The sequence below is a fragment of the Oratosquilla oratoria genome, unplaced genomic scaffold, assembly GCF_046742065.1.
Source record: "Oratosquilla oratoria isolate Oo_2021 unplaced genomic scaffold, ASM4674206v1 SCAFFOLD45, whole genome shotgun sequence".
In the NCBI taxonomy this organism is placed as follows: Eukaryota; Metazoa; Arthropoda; class Malacostraca; order Stomatopoda; family Squillidae; genus Oratosquilla; species Oratosquilla oratoria.
Window position 1 is genome coordinate 3745839 of NW_027467710.1, and position 20640 is coordinate 3766478.

The 20640-nt window shown below is 36.2% G+C and overlaps 1 protein-coding gene across 3 annotated transcripts in view; it reads left to right on the forward strand.

Annotated features, from left to right (window-relative positions):
- Positions 1–20640, forward strand: part of LOC143023129 (uncharacterized) — a 136882-nt gene that overhangs the window by 105586 nt on the left and 10656 nt on the right. For all 3 annotated transcript variants that reach the window (XM_076181639.1, XM_076181638.1, XM_076181640.1), the window contains 3 exons: positions 3288–3468; positions 3586–4073; positions 12081–12212. In XM_076181639.1, coding sequence (XP_076037754.1) covers positions 3288–3468; positions 3586–4073; positions 12081–12212 — 801 coding nt within the window. The remainder of the gene's footprint in view (positions 1–3287; positions 3469–3585; positions 4074–12080; positions 12213–20640) is intronic.

Here is a 20640-nt window from a genome sequence, read left to right on the forward strand (position 1 = left end):
TAAAAAAGCGTAGACTCAGAGGTGACTTGATACAGGTCTGTAAGATTCTAAAGGGAATTGACAACATCAAAAGTGACAAAATTTTCACATTGAATGAGAATCAGACAAGAAACGGTGGTCTCAAACTGTCCGGAAATAGATTCAATTTGGAAATAGGTAGAAACAACTTTGCCAACCATGTAGTTAATGAATGGAATAAACTTCCTGCACAGGTAGTGCAATGTAGCTCAGTTCGAAGCTTTAAGAATCATTTAGATAAACACCTAAGCAAGATGCTGTAATGATTATAATTTATTTTATATTATTTGTTTTTGTTTTGTTATCATTTGTCTGTTTGATTTTTATTTATTATTAGTTATATGTCAATTTATTATTATTTACTATTTACCTGTTTGTTTATTATTTAACTATACCTATGCATTTATTTATGTATTTTATTTGTTATTTACATTATTATAGTTTTTATTTATTATTTTATTATTATTATGATTTTTTTTCGCATCCGACCTAGATATGGACCAGGAGGTCTCCTGTCGGCATGCTCCGCCTTTGTAATCCTTTGTAATCCCCCACCACAGGGTCGGTGAAAACAGAAAATGAATACTCGGAGAAATGGTACAGGACAGCAACAAGGGGTTGGGGGACAGCATAACAGAGGGACAGTCATAGTATAAAAGTGTCATCATTTCTCTATGAACAGATTTTTCCTCTATCACAGACAAAATGATGTGTGGCTCTAGTCCATAGGGGTGCCCCATGTAGACCCTAAAGTATCAACTGCATGCTACTTTGCCACAATAACATGCAGCCAGTACCCCAATTATATACCTCTAAAATAATGCAGGTTGTTCCTTGCATTTTTCTATTATTTCTTTTTCATAGTTTCTCTTTTCATCTCTGCATATTTTTACATACCGTATATTTCCGTGTATAAGATGACCTTTGTATAAGACGAGGTACAAATTTAGAGCAAATTTTTATGAATTTATCTCATATCGGTAGTATAAGACGACTGCTAAATTACAAAAGCATCAGTGTATCAAACCTACCATACAAAAAGAATTTTGATTATGTTTATCAGCTGTTTTTTTCGCTTTTTCTCTTTTCTTTCTCATTACTTAACTGTATCCTTATACCAGATAAATTACTTACTGTATCCTTATAAATTCAAAATAAATGAAATAAAGCAAATCATGTATCATGATTTTCTAAGAACACACATCAACTAACAAAAATTATTTGTTTACGCTCCTGGTTTGTTCCTGGTTCAACTACTGTAATATATTTTTTTATTGATAAACGTTTTATGTACTGTAATCCAAAATTGTTATTTTCAGTCTTAAAAATTACTGAAAAGTTAGCGAAAGAAAAAGGTTGCTATGAACGCAACCAGTGCTCGATGTTTACATTTTTTTCAGCTGTGTTATGTGTTTACATAGAGTAGTTAAAAGTATCGTAATTTAATTAATATAGAATTATTCCTCGAATTTATTAACAATTGCCATTTACTATAAAGATATGCCAATAATATATAAGGTAAATATGGTTTAATTACCTTTATTACCAGTTCTTATCATAATGTGAATCATTTCCTGTGTACCGGTGGTTATCGGCAGGCTAGCCTACCAAGTCATCTCACGTAGAATTCAAGGTCTGATTTTTATAATGGTAGTATAAGACGACCCCCAATTTTAAGGGGTGAATTTTTGGATTTTAGGGTCGTCCTATACGTGGAAATATATGGTAATTGTTTCTTAGTTTGATGCATGTTTGCCATTTGCTGTTTTTTTTTTGTCTTTTTTCCATTTTTTCCAAGCTTTGTCTCTTTTATCCTTAGCTTCACTACATTTTTTGTTGTGCCAGTTTTTTATGTATACTCTTTCCTGCTTTTGTTGTAGTACATATTTGTTCACTATCTGATTATAAATGTCTTTTAGTATATTTCATTTCTCTTCCATCTTTGTTTCTTCCCTTAGGAATTTTTCCCATTTTGCGTTATGAAAGAATTTTTTTAAGTTTCCCAAAATTCATTTTGTTATACATTTGTCTTCTTGTTCTATGTTTCTCATTTCTTCCTAGGTCCATTTGCTCTTTTAGTTCAAATTCTATTAGTACATGGTCACTCTTTCCTATTGGTGTTTTGTAATCTATTCTGTCCACAATTTCAGGTTCTGACATAAGTATTAAATCTAGTCTCGATGGCTCCTCATTGTTTCTGTATCTGGTATTTTCCTTTATCCACTGAGTCATTGTGTATACAATGGTCATATCGAGTAGCATGTTGCCCCAGATGTCTTCTCCACCCATAACTCATTTCTTCCCATCATATTTCTTTTGAATTAAAATCACCCATAATTATTATATTTCCTCTTTCAGTAAATTAGTTTTATTTTGTATCTTCCAACAGTTTGGAATGATCGCTTTCTGTCCAGGACTGTGTTTTGGGGGGCACATATACTACTACAAATTTTCTACTTTTCATGTGGTTGCTTTCAACTTTTATCATAATTGATTCTACTTTGTTTTTTCCTTCTGTTATCTTTGTCACATTTAAGTCTTTCCTAGTCAAAAATAATACTTCGCCACCCTGTTTTTCCTTTCTATTCTCCGTCCAGCAGTTGTATGGACCTTGTCCCACAGTATTTGGTGGTTGAGTACTTTTTAGTTTAGTTTCTACTATTCCCATTATATCTGGTTTTTCTAATGCCAGATAGTCATTTAGTTCAGTCCTGATATCATTCCATGTATGTTGGTATAGGCTATCTTTAATTTTTTCCTTTCTTGTCTTTTTCTGTCTGTTTCCTTTTTTGTGATATACCATTTTCTCAGTCTCAGGTCCACCACTCACAAAAAAATAATTCTTTTCAGTCTCAGTTCTTTTTTAAATTTTCATTTGCTTCATTTGTAAGTTCCTTTTCTTTTTGTTTTACTTAATTGCTGATTTCTTTTTTTATCCGTACATTTTTGTGTTGTTCACTGTTCAGTGGTTTTGTTGTTCTAGATAGTCCTTCCTCTGCAGTCATTTGTGACCTAAGTTTTACTTTTAGTGGCCTATATTGTTTTTCTCTTGAGTATCTACCTATTCTATATGTCTTTTCAATTTCTTTATCTATACTTTGTCCCTCCTTTTGAATCTCGTACAGAATTTCTTTTTGAGATAAAGTGATTGATTGATTGATTGATTAACCTCACATGAGACACTGATGTTAAATTTGTTATTCACCTACTCTGACCTCACACAGCACTGAAGCTGTTTTTCTTTCATCTCACTTTTTGATGTCACTCAGAACACTGAAGCCAAGACCAAAGTGAGCGGTCTGTACCCTTCAAATGATCTGTACATTGTGACTGAAGTGCATACTCCAAAAGATGTGATGGAACTTACTCTCTACCCTGGAGACATGGTGGCTCTTATCAAGAACAAAGATCCTTTAGGAAACATTGGGCGCTGGTTTGTTGATGATGGAGGTGAGCTGGAAGAACATTATTGTTATTTGAATATGTTGAAGTTATTGTATTTCTATCTTATATGTAAAAGTCATATCTTTTCTATTTCTTCCTCATAAGAGAGTTTTTGAATTACAGATAGCAAAGGGTTTGTTCAGGCATCTTGCCTTCGTCCTGCCAACCAGCAAGCACAACCTAGTGTCCGTCCCTCATCATCCACACTTCCCAGCCAGGGGCATCCTGTGATGCAAGCCCCCAGCCGACCCTCTACGCTGAGCACCAACACTGTTCCTACACCACAAGCCTTGCCACCACCTGAACACCCACCTCGCTATGAAGATATTTTCCCAGGCTCTCCCTTGAACCAAAGCGTTCAGCCAACTATGCAGTTGCGACAGCCTCCTCCTCCCCCACAGTACTGCAATGTGGACTCTGGTTTACCGAGGGAAGAGATGCCACCTCGCTACTACTCATCTATCCCACCAAAGCCAGGAGCTCCTTCAGGTGTTCAAGAGGAACCTGTGCTAGAAGATGCCTATTGCAGCCCCTCAAAGGAAAGCCAGGTTTCCAATGAGTACTGCATGCCCATTACAGATGACAACAATATATATGAAGAAATTCAGCAGGTAGTAGTTTTGTTTTCTTTTCTTACTTAATAGATGATAGGTGCTACAGAGGGGCATCTTAGTTGATTTGTATTACCAGAAAGAAAGAATAACCAGCACACACTTGGAAATTCAGGTACATGTTTTTTTTAAGTTGTGAAATGTGTGTGGTAATTACTTTATGTATTCAGACAATCAGTCAATCCATTACCCTAGGTTGCTCTTTGCTGGAGATCCAATGCCTTATATTGTCAGTTGTCTACAGCTTGGCCCACATGTCACTCGAAGATATGTTGTGCTGCTGTTAGGATAGAGTGAGAGCAGGGCAGTGTAGGATGAGGGGTTCAGTGTCTTCTATTTGGTGGTTGCAACTAGAGCAATTTGAGTCTGGTCAGGCAAGTTCTGTCTCAGTACTTCTTTAGTGCTGACTGGTGGCCTGAACAGAGTCATGCCAGTTTGATTCTTGCCTGTCAAGGGATTGATTATTTATTATCTGAAGAAGTTTGATGTAGTACTGGGTTTTGGGGTTGGTCTTTGAATGCTTGCTTCATGATCTGGGTGGGTGTATTTTTGTATGGACATGATCTTGGGTATTGGTGAGCGGTTGTTGTAGATAAGTGTGTTGTATGATATTGGGATTTATGTTGTTGTTGTTGTTGTTGTCTGGGTGGCTGTGCTTGTGTGACATGGTGGTAGGGAATGGGTCAGGTCTAGAATTTTTGCATAGAATTGTATACCTTTCATTTTTATGTAAGATTCCATGAGAAGAACCTTGGTTTTTGAGTACACATGATCTGTTGGGTTGGTTTTGGTGGATCCTATTATTGTTCCCTGTGTTTTGTTTTGTTTTGTATTGTCTGTAAGATGTCTTTCTTTGGTTTCTTGGTTATTGGAACCATGCTGTGGTTGTCATGAGTTGTTTGTAAGTTATGGTTTCTTTCTGTTGGCCAAATTCTGTGTTTGCTAATCTTGCAAGAGTAGTGGGTCAGGGATTGGAGATGGAGAAAATGGAGAAAAATGGGAGATAAGCCAGTTGTTGTTTGCTGACGACACTGAGCTTGTGGCAGGATCAGAGGAGGGATTGAGGAAGTTAGTGACAGAGTTTGGGAAGGTGTGCAAAAGAAGGAAGTTAAAAGATAAATGTGTGGGTAAAAGTAAGGTGATGAGATGTACAAAGGGAGAGAGTGGCAGCAGACTGTAAGTGAGTATTAAGGGAGAGAGACTGAAGAAAGTGGATAGTTTTAGATACTTGGATGCAAATGTGGCAGGAAAGGGAGGAGTGGAGGTAGAATGTAGATTAAGAGAAGCAAGTAAATACCTTGGGGGATGGGATTAAAAAGTGTAATGAGAAATAGACATTTGGGAATGGATGCTAAGAGGAGATTGTATGAAGGAGTGATTGTGCTGACAGCACTGTATGGGGCAGAAACATGGAACATAAGAGAGGAAGAGAGGAGGAGTTTGAATATATTTGAGATGAGGTGCCTGAGAAGTATGATAGGGGTTACTAGGTTGGATAGAGTGAGAAATGAGGAGGTGAGGATGAGAACAGGGGTGGAAAGGGAGTTGGGAGATAGGATGGATAAAAGAGTATTGGGATGGTTTGGACACATGGAAAGAATGAGTGAAGAAAGACTAGTAAAAGAGGTGTGGAAGGCAGAGGTGGAAGGAATGAACATGAGGGGTCGACCTAGGACGAGAGGGACAGATGGGGTGAAAGGGGCTTTGGGAAAGAGGGGAATGTCTATTGAGGAAGGGCGGGAGAGGACAGAAGACGGGTGAATGGAGAATGGTTGTGTATGGATGATGCTGTGATGCATGAGGTGGAGTGGGTGGGGGATGGGGAATGAGGGAGTATGTATGAGAAATAAACTGACTCAACCTGAAGGGATTTCTCCCCATCTCCTTGTCTGCATGAGGGGATGGAGAGGGTGGGTTGCTGATTTAATGAAGTAGCCTTGCTGTGGATGTGCTGTGTCTTGCTACATTGCTTCTGACTCAGGGCAGTGGACAAGATACAGCAATGACACGTCATCCAGGAGGTACCAAGATAAGAGGGAGGGAAGAGGGTAGAGGGAAGTGGAGTATGTAGGGGATGGAATGAGTGGTTTCTATGCCTTTGTCTTTTGGCTACCTTCCTTGTAAGGGGGAAAAAGCCTTTGGTATATGTATGTATGCTAATCTTGTCATATTCATTTTTGTATTTGCTTTCACTTTGAGTTTTATGATGGGTGGACAGAAGGGTGTGTGTATTAAATGGAAGGCCAAGGGCTTTTTTGATTCTTTTAGTAGTTGTAGTCGGCCATTTCATAATACTATTTGTTGTTTTGATTCATGGTTGTATGGAATAAGTAATGTCACTGATGTGTTTTGGGGTGAAGCAGTCAATCTGTTATCATCCACAGTTCTAGTTGTGTAATGACTTTTTTTTTTTTTTTTTTTTTCTCTCTCTTTGTTTACTTCTATTTTATTTTGGGCATGGTGCTATTGGTATCAGGTGTTCCAGTGTTATCCATTGTCCATATCATGGGATATTTGATATACCAAGAAGTTTATCTCTGTATTTGCCCTTGTATTTTTATGTACTACTTGCTCAAAGCACTCAAAGCACTCTGGTCTCTCTTTTTAAGAAGAAGAAGAAAAAGGAAAAGTGAACTAAAACTTTTATTTGTTATCTAGAATATTTTTTGAATGGGAAAGGTCCTTAAACCAAAAACAAGTAGAACTGAGTGATGGCAACCAATTGCAGCAGTATTTTGCATGTTATAGATGTATGATATGTCAATGTAGCAATCAGTTTGCATTCCTCTTTGCAGTGCATGCGCTTGAGAAGCACAGACTACCATTAGAAAAATGAAAATTGAAACTTTTAGTGCATGCGACTTTTTTTTTATAAATTATGACAACTATAGTAAATTACATATTATTGATATGTTATTTATCAGTGGAGTAGACTACTATATAAGTAGCAGGCTGTGATCGATATCTGGTTCAGTATTTCTAAACAAAAAGAGTGAAAAGCAGAAGTGGATTTTGTGAACTTGAGAGGAAGACTGAGAAAGAGGTGGATGGATGGGATGAAAGGGGTTTTGGACGCATGTGAATAGGATGTCGAGCAGGGAAGTGACTCAGCCTGAAGGAATGTTCATCTCATCAGCTTCATAGATTATTTTGAGTCAGTGAGGTGTGGTTGCCATATGAGGAGGTAGTTGGGGTAAAGCAGTTTTGGTTATTGGGTCCTGCTGCAGAAGAGCTGTCCTTACTGCAATGCTTTTGACCCAAAGAGTGTGATGGGGGACAGGGTGACCCTTCATCATGAAAGGGAGAGGTGATTGATGGGATTTTAGTTGTATATGATGAGATATGTGATTTGACTCTGCTTCCTCTTTCATAAGGGGGAGAGGAGACTCATGGATCCCAGGTGACTGGCAACACACACACACACACACACACACACACACACACACACACACACACACACACACACACACACACACACACACACACACTTTCAACGAACGGACGGCTTGACGAACGCTCTGAAGAAAAGTGCAGATTGTGGATACCAACGCAAAGAGAAGTGCCTTTTTGTATTTGCAGGGGGGGGGGAAATTGCTCGTGAGGCAGTAGGTAAGTAGGAAAAGAGGAGAAGGGGAGGGATTGCTGGGGAAATGGAAGGAAATGAGGATGTGGAGGACTTGGCCCAGGCAGACGGGCGTAAGGTCAACATGAAACGACCACCGGATGACGAAATGGCAAATAAAAAATGTAAAGAGGGTGGGGGGGACACAACCCCCCCCCGACTGATAAGACTAGAGGAGAGAGTTGATAAGGTGATCGAGGACTTGGAACGTAAGTTAGGTAAGGTAGACTCCATCTTCCAGAGAATTGAAAGATTGGAACAACTAGAGAAGGCTAACAGAAACTTAACTGAAGAAGTAGAGGACCTAAAAAGACAGTTAGGAAATGTAAAGGAGGAGAATGAGAAATTGAAGAAGAATAGTAATGAAAACAGTGAGAAAATAGCTACAGAAGCTAAAAATTGGAGAATAACTCAAGAAGGGAATAAGGTTTCATTCACTGACATAGTCAAACAGCAATTGAAAGAACATAATGAAGACTCAGTTATTAAAGTGATGAGACAGAAGGAGAATATAGTAAGAGAATTAGCTGACAAAAAGAAATGTATAATTATATTAGGAATGGAAGAGAAACATAACCCAGATAGAACCGCAAGAATCAAGGAGGAAAATGAAAGGGTAAGCAGTTTATTAAAATTAGTCCAGGAAGATGAACCAGAAATTATAAAGGAAATTGAGGAAAAATTCAGACTCGGAAAATATAGTACAGATAAGACCAGACCAATTAAGATTAAATTCAGGTCACAAACAACGGCAGAGAAAATTCTATCCAAGACAGGGAAACTAGCAACAAATGATCAATATAAAAAGGTATGGATAAAAAGAGAAATGAATAAGGAGGAAAGAGAGGCAGAAAAGCAGAAAAGAATTGAAGCTAAGGCAAAAAACGAGGAAAGAACGGAGTCAGAGAAAGAGAGATTCTATTGGAGAGTAGTGAACATGAAAATAAAGCAGTTCGACATACTAAAGAAAAACATAAGGGAAACAGAGAACACAATGGAAGTGGCAGAAAACTAAGAGTGTCTTACACAAATATAGATGGATTGATAACAGGATTGAATGAACTGAATGATTATTTGAAAGAAAAAGAACCGGACATAATGGGAATTGTAGAAACAAAATTAAAAGGCCCACTACCACCCAACAGTGTAGGACATGATACATACAATTATTGGATTAGAAACAGAGAGAAAAAACAAGGGGGTGGAGTTATGTTCCTGACAAAGAAGGATATAAACGTGAAAGGTGTCATATATGGAAAGAATACAGTAGAGATGATTATGATAGAAGTGGAAGACCGAGATAAGAAGAGCAGAAAATTTGTGATCAATTATGTGCCTCCGAAAACAGCCTCATGGGAGGAGAGTGAACATAAAAGTATGTTAGAGGACACAAAGATAGCATTAACTAAAATAATGGAAGACGGAGGAAGAATAGTTATGATGGGCGACTTTAATTGCAAAGAAATCTGCTGGGAAGAAATGACAGTAAAGAGTGGTGATGACTCATGGGGAAATGCTCTACTTGAGATGATTACTGACCATTCAATGACACAATGGATACAAGAGAACACTAGGTATAGAAATGAAGAAGAACCATCGAGGCTAGACTTAATAATTACATCTGAACCTAGAATAGTGGACAAAATTGAATATAAAACACCAATAGGTAAAAGTGACCACATATTGATTGAACTGGAACTTAATGAAGAAAAATATATGAAAAGAAATGAACAATATAGAAAAGGAAGAATGATGTATGAAAAAACAAACTTTGATAAAATAAGAGAATTCTTCCAACAAGAAAACTGGGAAGAAATATACAAAGAAGAAACATCAGTGGAAGAGAAATGGAATATTTTGACAAAAATTTACAAAGAAGGAGTGGAAAAGTATGTCCCAAGACAAAAACAAGAAAAAGAATATGTAAAATGCTGGTACAACAAAAGTTGTAGGGAGTTAAAAGACAAAAGAGACAAAGCCTGGACCGGATGGAAAAAAGACAGAAGACCTGAAAAATGGAAAATATATACTGGTTATAGAAATGAATATGTACAAAAGTGCAGAGAGGAAAAAAGAAAATATGAAAAAGATGTTATAGAAAAGTGTAAAGATCAACCAAAACTATTCTACAGATTTGTAAACAATAAACTGAAAAACAAACAAGACTTGGAGAAATTAAGACAAGGAGGAGTTGAATACACTGAGGAAATGGAAATGGCAGAAATTATGAACAAACATTTTAAATCAGTGTTTACAAGGGAAAATATACAACCTGAAGAGATTGAGTGGAAGGAAAAAGTCCCCCCTATGGAAGAAATAGAAGTAACGAAGAATGAAATATTGACACACTTGGGTAATTTTGATGTCAGAAAATCGCATGGGCCAGATGAAATAGCAAACTGGATTCTGAAAGAATGTAGGAATGAACTGGCAGACAAAATACATAGCATAATAAGCAGTTCCTTAAAAGAAGGAAAAGTTCCAGAAGATTGGAAAAAAGCAAATATAGTACCTATATATAAAGGAGGAAATAAAGAAGAACCTACCAACTATAGACCAGTCTCTCTAACAAGTACAATAGCAAAAATATGTGAAAGAATTATCAAAAGTAGATGGGTAAAATACTTGGAAAAAAACAACGTACTAAATCCAAGGCAATTTGGATTCAGACAAGGACGATCATGCGTCACCAATTTAATATGTTTCTATTCAAGACTAATAGATATAATACAAGAAAGAGATGGATGGGCTGATTGTGCATTTCTAGACCTAAAAAAAGCTTTTGACAAAGTACCACATAAGAAGTTGCTTAAGAAATTAGAATATGAAGGAGGAATACAAGGTAAATTGCTAAATTGGATGGAAGACTTTTTGCAAGAAAGAAAAATGAGAGTAGTGATAAGAGATCAGCACTCAAAATGGAATGAAGTAATAAGCGGTGTCCCGCAGGGAACAGTTCTGGCCCCAATAATGTTTGCTATATATATTAATGATATGGATGAAGGAATTGAAAGCTATATGAGCTTCTTTGCAGATGATGCAAAATTACTGAAAAGAGTGAAAACTGAAGAGGATTGTGAATCACTACAGAGAGATCTAAATAAAGTACAAGAATGGAGTAGAAAGTGGGAGATGGAGTTCAATACAAAAAAGTGTAGTATAATGGAATTTGGAAAAAGCAAAAACAGAATAACAGGATCATATAATTTGGGAGAAGAAGGAATAAAAAGAGTAGAAAATGAGAGGGACCTGGGAGTCATTGTTATGAATAATATGTCACCTGAGAAACATATAAATAAGATTTTTGGAGAAACTTATAATTTAATAAGAACAATCAAAGTGGCATTTACATACCTGGATGAAGAAATGGTGAGGAAAATCCTAATCACCCTGATAAGACCAAGATTGGAATATGCAGCAACGATATGGTCACCAAGTACAAAAAAATGTATAAAAAAACTTGAAAGAATACAAAGAGCAATTACTAAACTGGCACCAACACTCTCAAAACTATCATATGAAGAGAGACTACAAAAACTTAAACTACAGACACTAGAGCAAAGAAGAGAGAGAGGAGATTTGATAGCTATTTACAGAATCATGAAAGGCATAGAAATTACTGATAGAGAGAATCTGATAAAATGGGATGACAGAAATACAAGAGGACACGGAAAGAAAATAAAAAAAGACAACTATAGAAGAGATTTGAAAAAGAACAGCTTTCCTCACAGAGCAATAGACAGTTGGAACAAGTTAGATGAGAAAGTGGTGTGTGCAAAAACAATACATGAATTTAAAAATAGTTTAGATAAAATGAGATATGAAGACGGGACCTCACGAGCATAGCTCCCCTTCCCGTAAAATACAACTAGGTAAATACACACACACACAGAGAGAGAGAGAGAGAGAGAGAGAGAGAGAGAGAGAGAGAGAGAGAGAGAGAGAGAGAGAGAGAGAGAGAGAATAAAATAATAATGCTAGTTCATGTTTTCCAAACAGAGGTGCCTAATTGCCACAGTTTCCTGGTCAGCTAATCTAGTGAAAAGAAATCCAAGGCAATGATAACAGGATGCATTTAGTGTTTTCTTATGCAGAGAGATATTTTTTGGCACTATTATTCTTCTTGGTAAGAGTAGACACCATTTGAAGACGGAACCTTTATCAAATATACAACATTTTGCTTATTCAAGCTTCAGCAAGTGAAATGTTGTAAATTTAATAAAGGTTCCATCCTCACATGGTGTCTACTCTGACCATTTTATTGGCAATTACCATTTTAATTCATTCTTATTCTTCTTCATCATTATCTTCATGTTTATGAACATCATCTTCTTTTTCTTCTACTTGCTCTTCTTATTTGTTGCTTCTCATTTTCTTCTGAACAGGAGAATGAAGAAGGTGCAGAGGGAGTTAAAGAGACTAGTCCCATCTATGAAGTCATTCCAGAAGATGAGGTTGAGACAGATGCAGCAGATGGAAAAGTTCCAATTCCTTCTTCAGAATCAGATGAACCCCAGGTGATTAGATGTTCCTCTGTTTTAATACATTCAATCTGTAGGTGGCATGGTTTGTAAGTTATGTTTTGGCTAACATCAGGTGATTTCCATCATAAGAGGAACATCATACATACATACATATACCAAGGCTTTTTTCCCCCCTTACAAGGGAGGTAGCCAAAAAGGAAAAGGCATAAAATCATTCCCACCCATTCCATCCCTGAATACACTCCACACCCCTCCACCCTCCCTCTTATCTTAGCACCTCCTGGATGACAGGTCATCCCTGCACCTTGTCCACTGCCCTGGGTCAGAAGCAGTGTCGCAAGACACAGGACATCCACAGCAAGGCCGCTTCATTAAATCGGCGACCCCCCCTCTCCGTCCCCCCATTGCATAAAAAAAAAAAAAAAAAACATACATATATATATATATATATACACCAGAGGCTTTTCCCCTTTACAAGGGAGGTAGCCAAGAAACAAAGGCATACAATCAACTCCTACCCATTCCATCCCCACATACTCCACTCCCATCCAACCCCCACCCTCCCTCATATCATGGCTCCTCCTGGATGATAGGTTCATCCCTGTATCTCACCCACTGCTGTGAGTCAGAATCAGTGTCGCAAGACAGCACATCCACAGCAAGGCCACTTCATTAAATCAGCGACCCCCCACTCTCCGTCCCCTCATGTAGAAATAGAGAAGATGGGGAGAAATCCCTTTGGGTTGCATCAGTTTATTTTTCACACATACAGGAGTCCCTCAAATAACGCGGGGGTTAGGTTCCTGAAATTACCGCGTATGCTGACTTTCCATATTAAATACCGAGAACCATATGTATGTGTACGTGTGTATTTACCTAGTTGTATTTTACGGGAAGGGGAGCTATGCTCGTGGGATCCCGTCTTCATATCTCATTTTATCTAAACTATTTTTAAATTCATGTATTGTTTTTGCACACACCACTTTCTCATCTAACTTGTTCCAACTGTCTATTACTCTGTGAGGAAAGCTGTTCTTTTTCAAATCTCTTCTATAGCTGTCTTTTTTTATTTTCTTTCCGTGTCCTCTTGTATTTCTGTCATCCCATTTTATCAGATTCTCTCTATCAGTAATTTCCATGCCTTTCATGATTCTGTAAATAGCTATCAAATCTCCTCTCTCTCTTCTTTGCTCTAGTGTCTGTAGTTCAAGTTTTTCTAGTCTCTCTTCATATGATAGTTTTGAGAGTGTTGGTGCCAATTTTGTAATTGCTCTTTGTATTCTTTCAAGTTTTTTTTATACATTTTTTTGTACTTGGTGACCATATCGTTGCTGCATATTCCAATCTTGGTCTTATCAGGGTGATTAGTATTTTCTTCACCATTTCTTCATCCAGGTATGTGAATGCAACTTTGATTGTTCTTATTAAATTATAGGTTTCTCCAAAAATCTTATTTATATGTTTCTCAGGTGACATATTATTCATAACAATGACTCCCAGGTCCTTCTCATTTTCTACTTTTTTTATTCCTTCTTCTCCCAAATTATATGATCCTGTTATTCTGTTTTTGCTTTTTCCAAATTCCATTATACTGCACTTTTTTGTATTGAACTCCATCTCCCACTTCCTACTCCATTCCTGTACTTTATATAGATCTCTCTGTAGTGATTCACAATCTTCTTCTGTTTTCACTCTTTTTAGTAGTTTTGCATCATCTGCAAAGAAGCTCATATAGCTTTCAATTCCTTCATCCATATCATTAATATATATAGCAAACATTATTGGGGCCAGTACTGTTCCCTGCGGAACACCGCTTATTACTTTATCCCATTTTGAGTGCTGGTCTCTTATCACTACTCTCATTTTTCTTTCTTGCAAAAAGTCTTCCATCCAATTTAGCAGTTTGCCCTGTATTCCTCCTTCAGTTTCTAATTTCTTAAGCAACTTCTTATGTGGTACTTTGTCAAAAGCTTTCTTTAGGTCTAGAAATGCACAGTCCGCCCATCCATCTCTTTCTTGTATTATATCTATTAGCCTTGAATTTTGCCTTGGATTTAACACTTTGTTTTTTTCTAAATATTTTACCCATCTACTTTTGATAATTCTTTCACAAATTTTTGCTATTGTACTTGTTAGAGAGACTGGTCTATAGTTGGTAGGTTCTTCTTTATTTCCCCCTTTATATATAGGTACTATATTTGCTTTTTTCCAATCTTCTGGAACTTTTCCTTCTTTCAAGGAACTGTTTATTATGCTATGTATTTTGTCTGCCAGTTCATTCCTGCATTCTTTCAGAATCCAGTTTGCTATTTCATCTGGTCCATGCGATTTTCTGACATCAAGATTACTGAAGTGTGTCAATATTTCATTCTTTGTTACTTCTATTTCTTCCATAGGGGGGACTTTCTCTTTCCATTCAATCTCTTCAGGTTGTATGTTCTCCCTTGTAAACACTGATTTAAAATGTTTGTTCATAATTTCCACCATTTCCATTTCCTCAGTGTATTCAACTCCCCCTTGTCTTAATTTCTCCAAGTCTTGTTTGTTTTTTCAGTTTATTGTTTACAAATCTGTAGAATAGTTTTGGTTGATCTTTACACTTTTCTATGACATCTTTTTCATATTTTCTCTTTTCCTCTCTGCACGTTTGTACATATTCATTTCTATATCCGGCATATATTTTCCATTTTTCAGGTCTTCTGTCTTTTTTCCATCTGGTCCAGGCTTTGTCTCTTTTGTCTTTTAACTCCCTACAACTTTTGTTGTACCAGCATTTTACATATTCTTTTTCTTGTTTTTTGTCTTGGGACATACTTTTCCACTCCTTTTTTGTAAATTTTTGTCAAAATATTCCATTTCTCTTCCACTGTTGTTTCTTCTTTGTATATTTCTTCCCAGTTTTCTTGTTGAAAGAATTCTCTTATTTTATCAAAGTTTGTTTTTTCATACATCATTCTTCCTTTTCTATATTGTTCATTTCTTTTCATATATTTTTCTTCATTAAGTTCCAGTTCAATCAATATGTGGTCACTTTTACTTATTGGTGTTTTATATTCAATTTTGTCCACTATTCTAGGTTCAGATGTAATTATTAAGTCTAGTCTTGATGGTTCTTCTTCATTTCTATAACTAGTTTTCTCCTGTATCCATTGTGTCATTGTATTGTCAGTAATCATCTCAAGTAGAGCGTTTCCCCATGAGCCGTCTCCTCCCTTTACTGTCATTTCTTCCCAGCAGATTTCTTTGCAATTAAAGTCGCCCATCATAACTATTCTTCCTCCATCTTCCATTATTTTATTTAATGTTATCTTTGTGTCCTCTAACATACTTTTATGTTCACTCTCCTCCCATGAGGCTGTTTTCGGAGGCACATAATTTATCACAAACTTTCTGCTCTTCTTATCTCTGTCTTCCACTTCTATCATAATCATCTCTACTGTATTCTTTCCATATATGACACCTTTCACGTTTATATCCTTCTTAGTCAGGAACATAACTCCACCCCCTTGCTTTTTCTCTCTGTTTCTAATCCAATATTTATATGCATCATGTCCTACACTATTGGGTGGTAGTGGGCCTTTTAATTTTGTTTCTACAATTCCCATTATGTCCGGTTCTTTTTCTTTCAAATAATCATTCAGCTCATTCAATCCTGTTATTAATCCATCTATATTTGTGTAAGACACTCTTAGTTTTCTGCCACTTCCATTGTGTTCTCTGTTTCCCTTTTGTTTTTTCGATTGTATGTCGAACTTCCTTAGTTTCATATTCACTACTCTCCAATAGAATCTCTCTTTTTCTGACTCCGTTCTGCTCTCGTTTTTTTTCTTAGCTTCAAGTCTTTTCTGCTTTTCCTCCTCTCTTTCCTCTTTATTCATTTCCCTTTTTATCCATACCTTTTTATATTGTTCACTTGTTGCTAGTTTCCCTGTTTTGGATAAGATATTCTGTGCCGTCATTTGTGACCTGAATTTAATCTTAATTGGTCTGGTCTTATCTGTACTATACTTTCCGAGCCTGAATTTTTCCTCAATTTCCTTCATAATTTCTGGTTCATCTTCCTGAACTAATTTTAGTAAACTGCTTACTTTTTCATTTTCCTCATTGGTTCTTGAGGTTCTATCTGGGTTATGTTTCTCTTCCATTCCTAATATAATTATACATTTCTTTTTATCAGCTAAGTCTCTTACTATATTCTCCTTCTGTCTCATCACTTTAATAACTGAGTCTTCAGTTTGTTCTCTCATTTGCTGTTTAATTATGTCAGTAAATGCAACTTTACTGTTTTCTTGAATTGCCTTCCATCCCTCTCTGTTTTCTTTATTATTCATCTTTAACTCTTCATTCTCCTTTTTTACTTCTTTTAACTGTCTTTTTAGGTCTTCTATTTCCTTAGTTAAGTTTTTGTTCGCCTTCTCTAGTTCTTCCAATTTTTCAACCCTCTGTACAATGTTGTTAACATGACCGAACCTACACTCCAAGTCCTTGATCATCTTATCGACCTTCTCTTCTAGTCTTGTCAGTCGGGGGGGGTTTGTGTCCCCCCCACCCTCTTTAAATCCCTGGAAAATATTCTCATCACTTTCTACTGTATTGCTCTTATCTATACTTCTAATCTTTACATTTTTATTAGACATTTCGTCGTCACTCAGCTGGTCGGGGGGCCGTTTGTTTACCTTTCGCCTGTCTGCCTGGGCCAAGTCTTTTCCTTCCATTTCCCCAGCAATTCCTCCCCTTCTCCTCTTTCCCTACTTTCCCACTGCCCAATGAGCAATTTCCCCCCCACCCTGTAAATACAATAGGCACTTCCTTAGCTTTGGGATCCACGAAACTTCACTTTTCTTCGGAACGTCTTCTAAGCCGTCCGTTCGTTGAAGTGTGTGTGTATTTACCTAGTTGTATTTACCTAGTTGTATTTTACGGGAAGGGGAGCTATGCTCGTGGGGTCCCGTCTTCATATCTCATTTTATCTAAACTATTTTTAAATTCATGTATTGTTTTTGCACACACCACTTTCTCATCTAACTTGTTCCAACTGTCTATTGCTCTGTGAGGAAAGCTGTTCTTTTTAAAATCTCTTCTATAGCTGTCTTTTTTTATTTTCTTTCCGTGTCCTCTTGTATTTCTGTCATCCCATTTTATCAGATTCTCTCTATCAGTAATTTCTATGCCTTTCATGATTCTGTAAATAGCTATCAAATCTCCTCTCTTCTTTGCTCTAGTGTCTGTAGTTTAAGTTTTTGTAGTCTCTCTTCATATGATAGTTTTGAGAGTGTTGGTGCCAGTTTTGTAATTGCTCTTTGTATTCTTTCAATTTTTTTTATACATTTTTTTGTACTTGGTGACCATATCGTTGCTGCATATTCCAATCTTGGTCTTATCAGGGTGATTAGGATTTTCCTCACCATTTCTTCATCCAGGTATGTAAATGCCACTTTGATTGTTCTTATTAAATTATAAGTTTCTCCAAAAATCTTATTTATATGTTTCTCAGGTGACATATTATTCATAACAATGACTCCCAGGTCCTTCTCATTTTCTACTTTTTTTATTCCTTCTTCTCCCAAATTATATGATCCTGTTATTCTGTTTTTGTTTTTTCCAAATTCCATTATACTACACTTTTTTGTATTGAACTCCATCTCCCACTTCCTACTCCATTCTTGTACTTTATTTAGATCTCTCTGTAGTGATTCACAATCTACTTCAGTTTTCACTCTTTTCAGTAATTTTGCATCATCTGCAAAGAAGCTCATATAGCTTTCAATTCCTTCATCCATATCATTAATATATATAGCAAACATTATTGGGGCCAGAACTGTTCCCTGCGGGACACCGCTTATTACTTCATTCCATTTTGAGTGCTGATCTCTTATCACTACTCTCATTTTTCTTTCTTGCAAAAAGTCTTCCATCCAATTTAGCAATTTACCTTGTATTCCTCCTTCATATTCTAATTTCTTAAGCAACTTCTTATGTGGTATTTTGTCAAAAGCTTTTTTTAGGTCTAGAAATGCACAATCAGCCCATCCATCTCTTTCTTGTATTATATCTATTAGCCTTGAATAGAAACATATTAAATTGGTGACGCATGATCGTCCTTGTCTGAATCCAAATTGCCTTGGATTTAGTACGTTGTTTTTTTCCAAGTATTTTACCCATCTACTTTTGATAATTCTTTCACATATTTTTGCTATTGTACTTGTTAGAGAGACTGGTCTATAGTTGGTAGGTTCTTCTTTATTTCCTCCTTTATATATAGGTACTATATTTGCTTTTTTCCAATCTTCTGGAACTTTTCCTTCTTTTAAGGAACTGCTTATTATGCTATGTATTTTGTCTGCCAGTTCATTCCTGCATTCTTTCAGAATCCAGTTTGCTATTTCATCTGGCCCATGCGATTTTCTGACATCAAAATTACCCAAGTGTGTCAATATTTCATTCTTTGTTACTTCTATTTCTTCCATAGGGGGGACTTTTTCCTTCCACTCAATCTCTTCAGGTTGTATATTTTCCCTTGTAAACACTGATTTAAAATGTTTGTTCATAATTTCTGCCATTTCCATTTCCTCAGTGTATTCAACTCCTCCTTGTCTTAATTTCTCTAAGTCTTGTTTGTTTTTCAGTTTATTGTTTACAAATCTGTAGAATAGTTTTGGTTGATCTTTACACTTTTCTATAACATCTTTTTCATATTTTCTTTTTTCCTCTCTGCACTTTTGTACATATTCATTTCTATAACCAGTATATATTTTCCATTTTTCAGGTCTTCTGTCTTTTTTCCATCTGGTCCAGGCTTTGTCTCTTTTGTCCTTTAACTCCCTACAACTTTTGTTGTACCAGCATTTTACATATTCTTTTTCTTGTTTTTGTCTTGGGACATACTTTTCCACTCCTTTTTTGTAAATTTTTGTCAAAATATTCCATTTCTCTTCCACTGTTGTTTCTTCTTTGTATATTTCTTCCCAGTTTTCTTGTTGAAAGAATTCTCTTATTTTATCAAAGTTTGTTTTTTCATACATCATTCTTCCTTTTCTATATTGTTCATTTCTTTTCATATATTTTTCTTCATTAAGTTCCAGTTCAATCAATATGTGGTCACTTTTACTTATTGGTGTTTTATATTCAATTTTGTCCACTATTCTAGGTTCAGATGTAATTATTAAGTCTAGTCTTGATGGTTCTTCTTCATTTCTATAACTAGTTTTCTCCTGTATCCATTGTGTCATTGTATTGTCAGTAATCATCTCAAGTAGAGCGTTTCCCCATGAGCCGTCTCCTCCCTTTACTGTCATTTCTTCCCAGCAGATTTCTTTGCAATTAAAGTCGCCCATCATAACTATTCTTCCTCCATCTTCCATTATTTTATTTAATGTTATCTTTGTGTCCTCTAACATACTTTTATGTTCACTCTCCTCCCATGAGGCTGTTTTCGGAGGCACATAATTTATCACAAATTTTCTGCTCTTCTTATCTCTGTCTTCCACTTCTATCATAATCATCTCTACTGTATTCTTTCCATATATGACACCTTTCACGTTTATATCCTTCTTAGTCAGGAACATAACTCCACCCCCTTGCTTTTTCTCTCTGTTTCTAATCCAATATTTATATGCATCATGTCCTACACTATTGGGTGGTAGTGGGCCTTTTAATTTTGTTTCTACAATTCCCATTATGTCCGGTTCTTTTTCTTTCAAATAATCATTCAGCTCATTCAATCCTGTTATTAATCCATCTATATTTGTGTAAGACACTCTTAGTTTTCTGCCACTTCCATTGTGTTCTCTGTTTCCCTTTTGTTTTTCGCTTGTATGTCGAACTGCCTTAGTTTCATATTCACTACTCTCCAATAGAATCTCTCTTTTTCTGACTCCGTTCTGCTCTCGTTTTTTTTTCTTAGCTTCAAGTCTTTTCTGCTTTTCATCCTCTCTTTCCTCTTTATTCATTTCCCTTTTTATCCATACCTTTTTATATTGTTCACTTGTTGCTAGTTTCCCTGTTTTGGATAAGATATTCTGTGCCGTCGTTTGTGACCTGAATTTAATCTTAATTGGTCTGGTCTTATCTGTACTATACTTTCCGAGCCTGAATTTTTCCTCAATTTCCTTCATAATTTCTGGTTCATCTTCCTGAACTAATTTTAGTAAACTGCTTACTTTTTCATTTTCCTCATTGGTTCTTGAGGTTCTATCTGGGTTATGTTTCTCTTCCTTTCCTAATATAATTATACATTTCTTTTTATCAGCTAAGTCTCTTACTATATTCTCCTTCTGTCTCATCACTTTAATAACTGAGTCTTCAGTTTGTTCTCTCATTTGCTGTTTAATTATGTCAGTAAATGCAACTTTACTGTTTTCTTGAATTGCCTTCCATCCCTCTCTGTTTTCTTTATTATTCATCTTTAACTCTTCATTCTCCTTTTTTACTTCTTTTAACTGTCTTTTTAGGTCTTCTATTT